Here is an 8,019-nt window from a genome sequence, read left to right on the forward strand (position 1 = left end):
CCCTGTTGGCCCATTCGGTGGATGGAGAAAGAGTGGATGATGGCCAGTGAGCGAAGTGCTACAAGAACGAATGGTACTTTCGTAGTTACACGGCCTGAGGAGAGGTTCTTTTGAATCGCCCTTCCTGGGGAGTCTGTGACCCAAAAGTTTAACCCGCAAGGCAGCGGTTAGTAGGGCTATATTGGGGGACCCTACGCGGAGCCAATGACTCAATAGTTTGATCTGCTTGGTTGCGCGGGACTGGCCTAGCCCGTGAGGGTGCCAGGTCTAAGGCATAGATATCCCCCTCGTCCTGCTGTGTTTGGTGTTCCATTGGCATCTTGGTTTGTTCAGATTGCATTTTGACCGTGTTTAATAATTCGCCGGTAAGCGCGATCAACCGCTGAGTGATGGGAGCGTACTGTTTTTAGGGCGGGCTTTTTCTAACTCCTCTGATGAAGGCGGCATCGCTGGTTCCATAATTCTAAACATGTTGGCCTTCTGGATGATACAGCTTACGGTCATCATTCTCCAGTTACATGGAACAGTATGTATGACCTCATCCCCATACTGCTCCGTACTACGGAGGTTCCCTGCTCTCTCTCCCTCTCTCTCTCTCTCTCTCTGGCTGCTCTACTTTGGCAGTCCACGGTTGGTGGATAGGTCATTGTTGCGACGTATTTTCCTCAAAGTACTTTTTTATGATTCCAGGTCAATTTAGTGACGTACTGCCCAGCGGTATATTGGCTCTCGTAACTTAGAACACAAACGATTCACAGACTGACATGGTGATCGGTGGTGCCAGCTGTTTCGGACACGTTTGCTTCGTCATTCACTAGGCATTTACTAATCGCTACACCGCTGTTAGATATCACCCCAAAGCTGGATTCCTGATAGTTTAGGGGGATTTGGGGGATTTTCAACCGGACTTTCATCTTGTAAGTGAGCTTACTCTACGCCATGCATCAGACGGCTCAATCTTCAACCACTAGCTGAGAGTTGTGAGTTCGAATTCCACGAAGATTCGTGGAATGCGCACTACGGATGATCTTCAGTGAAAACGGAACAATTGTACAGTGCTCGGTGTTTTTTCGGCTCACTTCACTTACGGGACGAAAGCTTCATTAGAATTCGATTATTGGAAATTGTTTGTCAAACAGTAGAGTTCATCAAGTGATATGATGACAAAGACATGTCTATTTCTGGTTCGAAGTCTAGAGGGTGGGTGTCGTGGATGCTGATTGATTCGTATGTTTCAGGTGCGTCGGCAGACTGTTTATCGCTTGCCTCCCTCTTGTTGAACAGAACCTGCTAAAGATAAGTTTAACATGCCTTCGGTCCCACGATCCTCATCACCACTTCCAAACGCTCAGTCAGACAATCTATAAGAAAAACTGACAGCATGAATGCCACTGACATCGGTTGTCCGCCATTCCCTGTATTCTCTTCAGCCCAGCTGAGCTTTTGAAGACCCCATCATGGAACCTGGACCGCCTCAAGAACACCCAAACTCTTCCTAATGTCTTTCCTCCTCGAAGTGAGGGAGGCAGTTTGTCTAACCTTTGTCATAGCTGTGCGTAGGCTTTCTGAGCACACTTCATGGTTTGTAAATTCTTCTGTTTTTACAGGCATTCTTTTCGCTTCATTTTGCAGTGATTCGGGGATGTCAGCTAACGTCACACTTGTGGCTGCCTACCTGATGTCTGTGTACCAGCTGGATCGGTCATCAGCCCTCAGTGCCCTTCGTGGTCGGAAACATGCGGCCCATCCTGTTCCGGCACTTTTGGCCCAGTTGGATCAGTTCGATAGCGCTTCCTCCGCTTCTCCTGAGAACCCAGGGTCTTCCGCCACGTCAGCATCACCCCGCCAACCCCTCCCGGTTGTGACATCCATGTCGGAAAATTTGCGCCTAACGGAGAAGTTTGGTTCTTGGCCACGCCTCGAGGTAAACCGTATGCCAATTGCTTGCTCTGGGAGGCCTTACTCTTGTTAAGAGGGTCACAGTGGTAGATATTTCGCGCAACTGAATGGGCTAGGTAGATCGAGGCTTCCTGGTCCCTGTCGTATTGGTTGAATCAGCCACTCGACCAGCCTGATGACAGAGCTGCAGCTTGGGTGTTTACGACTACACATGGTCGTGGTGCACATGGTCAGGCTTCATAGTGGTCCCAATGCCGATCACCGAAAATACGGTGTGTGTGTGTGTGTGTGTGTATCGTCCTAAACGTCTGCCAGGACGCACATCCTGGTTAATGTGGCTCAGAGAAAGCCTGATTTGGCAGAACTTTCATTAGGTGAACTAGGGTTGGTGGAGATTTCTTGAAAATCACACGTACCTATCCAAGGAAACATTAAAACCGGGTATATTCTTTCCGACCTTTGCCTTAAAACTGCTAGATAAGTAGAACATCTGTACCACACTACTCGCGCTACTGTCCATCCGGTTAGTATTCACTTTCCAGGGACGTCATTTTTTGTGCTTCATCCATGAGGCCAAGTTTGCTTCTCGTTGTCGCACATCATTCCACCGCGGACAGGCAGAACGGGGATAACCACACGCGGAAGGTGGTGGTTTGCATCGGGTCGAGAGGACTCAGTCGCTGGACCGCGAATCACTAACCCGAAGGTCCGTTGTTCGAACCCGAACTCTACCTCTCGACTTTTTCTATCTAAGCTTGGGCATCCTGGTAGTATCCCAGCCTTTGTGCTTCCCTCGGGTAGCATATCAGCTAGGCACTGAAAGGGTGTGAGAGCTGAACGTATTGCACCGGTTCAGTGAAGGCGCTGTTGATGAAAAGCAATAGGCAAGGGTTCAGCTATATAGCATTTTGGTGGATCTCCACGGCTAGCTAGTTTTGAAGGCAATAGTCCTTATTTTTTGTGTTCCTAATCGCTGAATGTGACAGAGTGGTCTTTTGCTTCTGTAAAAGGGATACAGAGAGAATGAGAAATTCGAATAACCTTGAAATGAAACCCAAACACAGATGATACAGACTGAAACTGGCCGTAAACAGGTGTCGTTCATCCGACCCTACCAAACTGTAGATGGCTGTCTCATTAGCTTTATTTCCTCTCATGTGCTGCCTCAAAAGCCACTGGACACAGAATGTTCACACCCACTCCATGGCCAAGGCATCCCGTACACAAGCGCACAGACGGCCATCTACGATCAATCGAGACAAAGGAACAACCGCCCGAGGACCGGTGTGGGTGTGTGGGAGACACACTGGTTGGTTGACAGCGGATCGACCGTCAAATACGGTGACAAGTGAATCATATATATAGAAGTTTGTAATTGCGTTAAGACACAGTTCCTTCAGGTCGTCTTCTTGTCTTCTGACTATAACCCAGTAGTGTCAGGGCAGGTGAAGAGAATACAACACACGGCTAGCTAGTTTTGAAGGCAATAGTCCTTATTTTTTGTGTTCCTAATCGCTGAATGTGACAGAGTGGTCTTTTGCTTCTGTAAAAGGGATACAGAGAGAATGAGAAATTCGAATAACCTTGAAATGAAACCCAAACACAGATGATACAGACTGAAACTGGCCGTAAACAGGTGTCGTTCATCCGACCCTACCAAACTGTAGATGGCTGTCTCATTAGCTTTATTTCCTCTCATGTGCTGCCTCAAAAGCCACTTTAGTGGTGAGCCAATCGAACCTGTGTTCGGGTGGTGATGGTCATGGCCACACACCGATAATGCTCACCATTAATGAGCAATTGCTTTGATGAACTAGAGAAGGCGCGAATTGACAGCTTGCTTAGTTTAATTGAATCGTATCTGTAGAATATCTAAGGCGTAGCACGTAAGATTACGGGCGATATTACACAGTCCGCCCGGATCAGCTGAATGCTGCATAGATCGATAATCTATCAAGTTCGACGCCCTTGTCCTTCAAGACCAAACGGACGATTTTGGGCAAAATTTCCTCTTCCTTCTGGTGATTGTGTGAGGTACGTTTTACGGGTGTTCCGAGCGTTCTCGTCTATCCTGTTTGATAGCTAAACGCAGCGACATATATGTCACATGCTTCATAATATAGCAGCGGCGAGATGGCCGAAGTGGTTAGAGCGCGAATTTACTGACCAGAAGGTCCATGGTTCGAACCCGACCTCTGACTCTCGATTTCCCCTGTCTAGGCTTGGGTAACCTGGCAGTATCCCAGCCCTCATGCTTCCTGCGGGTGGCATAGCAGCTAGGCACCGGAAGGGTGCTACAAACGAACGATTATTATATTACTTAGACTAACACTCAGACCGTAGCATCAACGGGTTGTGATATAAGCGTGACAGAGAACAGTTCTGACAGTTTATTCGCAGCGAATTCAATCTACGGAGGTAATCTATGGTTAAAATCAATTGACTCGATTGTAATACAGGTTTAAGTAAGCGGGTGATCTTGGAATGCAACCTGGGAGTTTTAAACCCAGTCATGGCGTTTGTGCTGGGTAGTGTTGTGTCGACGATCGTGCAACTCTGTGTCGGTCCCTTGGCTTCCTGCTCCGCCCACCATGGTATATCAAAAGGCACGGTAGATCTAGACAGCCCTTTATGGAGACAAAGGAAAATTATTACAACTGTATTCATACGGTAGTTTTCCACAAAGTCGTGCTAAAATCTCCGTGTGGAGGGGGGCGAGAAGCGTCGACTCAAATATGCTCGGTCCGGATTGGTTGGCATTCTGACCAATCAGGGAATGCCTTCTTTTGGTCCGTGTCCTGCACGTGACACATCCACCCAACTGATGCGATGTTCGGTTATTAGGGACGGCTGGCCTGCGAGGTCCGCTGGCAGAGTCTATCTGCGGGACTGCCGGTCTTTAATTTTGGCATCAGTAAACCTGGTCGGTACTTTTGATGATGCAGAAACTGTTTACTATGTCTGATGACCCCTGTGTAACCAGCTACCTTCTAATACGACTGCTCCACGACAGTCTCCTTTGTTCTTCCCCTCACCTCCAGTGCGACTAAATTCATTCTATCATACCGGCTCGGTGATATCATCCAAACAGAAAAGTGTACAATTGGACGACATAACGGATTGAAATGATCGGCTGAAGCAATTTTAGGTCCGCTTAAGTATGCCCCAAAGGCTTGTTTGATTGAGCAGGGATCACACACAACATCTAGACCAGACTCAATTGCGTAACTTCCGATGATCCTTCAGCTCCGGGCGATGTGCATTTTGTCGTAGACAACTTTTCCAAGACTCAGGTTGATTTCCTGTGAAATCCTTGCCCCATTTTTCTCCACTTCAATTTCTCCTTCAGGAAGACATGCATTTACTACAAAGTGCCATGAATTCGCACAAATCTTTCACCGAATCAGACTTTGTCCCCTATGAATCCGGAGACATTGTCGAAACTGAAACACCACCGAGTGAAGATGTCCTCCATCATCCGAGTAGTCCACCGGCGCTCGAATCATTCTCTCCGGTCACAAATAATGTCCATTGGACTCCACCAAGAACACCACCTTCGACTCCCATATCCTCTGTCGTTCCCGCTGGTGAACACGTGACTGTCCCTCTGGAAGCCATTGCTGAAATCGGTAAGCCTTTTTTTTATCTTGGCAACTTATTTCTTCCAATTCTCCCCTCGGATCGCATGCGTGAGAACGTCGTTTCGATCTTTGAAGTAAACGCAGCAGCTATTCCGTTGGAAACCTGTGAGTTTTGTTTACCCACGAATTGTGTGATATGTGGGTGGTTTCGAGATCTGCTGGATAAAGAACGTTGGTCAACACATTCGGTTGAAGAACGTCGTGCAAACTGAGAGATTTGGTGGAACTTCATAGCCTCTCGTTTGCACGGCTCTACTCACGTACGATATGGTGTTCAAGCAGGAAGTAAGACTGGGAACCCCAAGGATTACTTCTACGTGATGAGCTTGAGGAAAAACGGAAACCAGTGGTAGGCTTTCCAAGAATATCACAACAACCTTACAAGCAGCCGCTTCATAGATTTGTTTTCATTTGTAACGCATCTGACAGAGCGATATCCATCCCGATACGTTAGTCGTTCACTTGTAGCGCCCTTCCGGTCCCTAGCTGCCATGCCACCCGGGGGAGCACGATGGCTAAGACACTGCCAGGTTGCCCAAGCCTAGACAGGGGAAGTCGAGAGGCAGAGGTCGGGTTCGAACCACGGACCTCCCGGTCAGTGGATTCGCTTTCTATCCATCTCGCCCCCATAGGTAGATACTAATACCAACGAGCTTATCGCTTTTGCCGTTACCATTAGGTGAGCATCTTGAAAACTTAAGCCTAATCGATCGGTCGGGAATTCTTTTTTCCCTGTTGAATATGAAATAATAGGGATGAATACGTTATGTTTATACCCTTCTCCTTGCTTTTGTGCGGATAGCAGAGTGCCGACCACACGGTAAACGCATTTTCCACTAGTCCTCATTGATCTGCTTGAAAAACTCCGACTTTTCTGATCGTCTTAAAGTAGTAAGTATTGATGTTGTGCCTACGGGGAATTGGAGACTTTGCTGATGTTTGTGGAGATTTCGTCCTGTAAGTGAAGCCAATCTATGCTGAAAAGCAGGACGAAATCTCCACAAAAATCCCAAATCTCCTCATACTACCAACAACACATAAGTAGCTCAGTGGAAGAGTAAACTTCACCCGATGAGTGAAACTTCCATCTGAGAAGTCGTTGCTCCAGGAGCCGGTCAACACGTGTGAACGCGTGATGTGGATCCCGTGATTGAAGGATGAGCGGCGCTATATCCTGTCTAAGTGCGAGTTAATCACACTGCTGATCAGCCACTCGTTGCCGAACGGTTAAGTGTTCAAACTACTGGCCGGGAGGTCGCGGGTTCGAGACTCTTCGGAGTTTCGTGAGATGCGCACTGCTGGTGATTCCTAATAAGGATGAAACAGCTGTACGGTGCTTCTCGGCTTTTCAGCACAGATTGGCTTCACTTACAGGACGAAATCCCACAAAAATCCCAAGTCTCACACTACCAACTTTGCTGATGTCTTTGGTTTGTCTGAAGTGAACTGACCTTGTGTTTCATACATTGCTTTCATTTCACGGACTTAAACGTTTTTCAGAACTTCAAATTAACCATCCGGGTATCCTCCTAAAACATCGAAATTCCGCTTTACGGTCAGTTTCTCCTTGTGGTTTGGAACCACCGTTTCATGTGCCATGTGGTGGCTTACCTCGGAACGTACAAATACCCGACTACTCCAGTACTCCTATTGCTTTTTCTACAGGTAAAGCAATCAATCCTACCACGGAGCCCAACGATGAAAATCTCTGTGGAGGGGATCAGCGCACCCCGACGGCGTTAGTCGCTCCAGAATCTGGGATTTTCTGCCTGGATACAACAGAGGACCCACTACCGCCACCCAGTCCGGAGCCAGAACCATCAACTTGGGTAGGTTTTCCTGTCTATTGACCAGCATCTAGAGGGTGGAGTTGCGGAACCTTGGTTTTCTACTCCCCCTGACAGACAGTTTTTCATTGGTGGGAGAATTGGGGACAGGAACAATCTCCCACCGGAATGTTTCTGTTGCTTTCAATCAAGCGGTGGGAAAATTCACTGGCAAAATCATTTCTGTGAATCATAGTATACGTTCATGAGAGAACATCGTCCCATTCGGTCGAATAGGCTAATCAAAGGAACGGAAACTATTTGACAGTCTAATCGTTCGAACTGATTAGCGAGCTCTAGGCGGTGGTCTCCGGTCTGAGTGTCATGTGGCTGAATGGAAGGTTCTAGATCGTTCAGCCGTAGCATCCTTAAGGTGCCTGACTGCCATGCCACACGAAGGTTGCACGAGGCCTGGGATACTGCCAGGTTCTGCAAGCCTGTTACGAATAGAATATCGATTCTGACTGAGCGCGAGAACAAAAATGAATAGCGTAGAATGAATAGCGCTTTACTTGTCTAAGAATAGACGCACATAAGCTGAAAATGAAGGCGAAAGCATGGTTAATACAAAACGATAATGTGAGCACAAAGAATATTCATGACATTCACCCTGTCCGTTGGATTGTGTGTAGAGGGATAAATTGGGTACAGGT

At 47.5% G+C, this 8,019-nt stretch overlaps 1 protein-coding gene across 1 annotated transcript in view; it reads left to right on the forward strand.

The window, feature by feature from the left end:
• Positions 1-8,019, forward strand: part of T265_10485 (hypothetical protein) — a gene marked incomplete at both ends in the record, with an annotated part of 26,066 nt that overhangs the window by 12,699 nt on the left and 5,348 nt on the right. The window contains 3 exons of the mRNA XM_009176866.1: positions 1,633-1,924; positions 5,249-5,528; positions 7,041-7,369. Of these exons, the coding sequence (XP_009175130.1) occupies positions 1,633-1,924; positions 5,249-5,528; positions 7,041-7,369 (901 nt within the window). The remainder of the gene's footprint in view (positions 1-1,632; positions 1,925-5,248; positions 5,529-7,040; positions 7,370-8,019) is intronic.

This window comes from Opisthorchis viverrini (assembly GCF_000715545.1).
Source record: "Opisthorchis viverrini unplaced genomic scaffold opera_v5_372, whole genome shotgun sequence".
NCBI lineage: Eukaryota > Metazoa > Platyhelminthes > Trematoda > Opisthorchiida > Opisthorchiidae > Opisthorchis > Opisthorchis viverrini.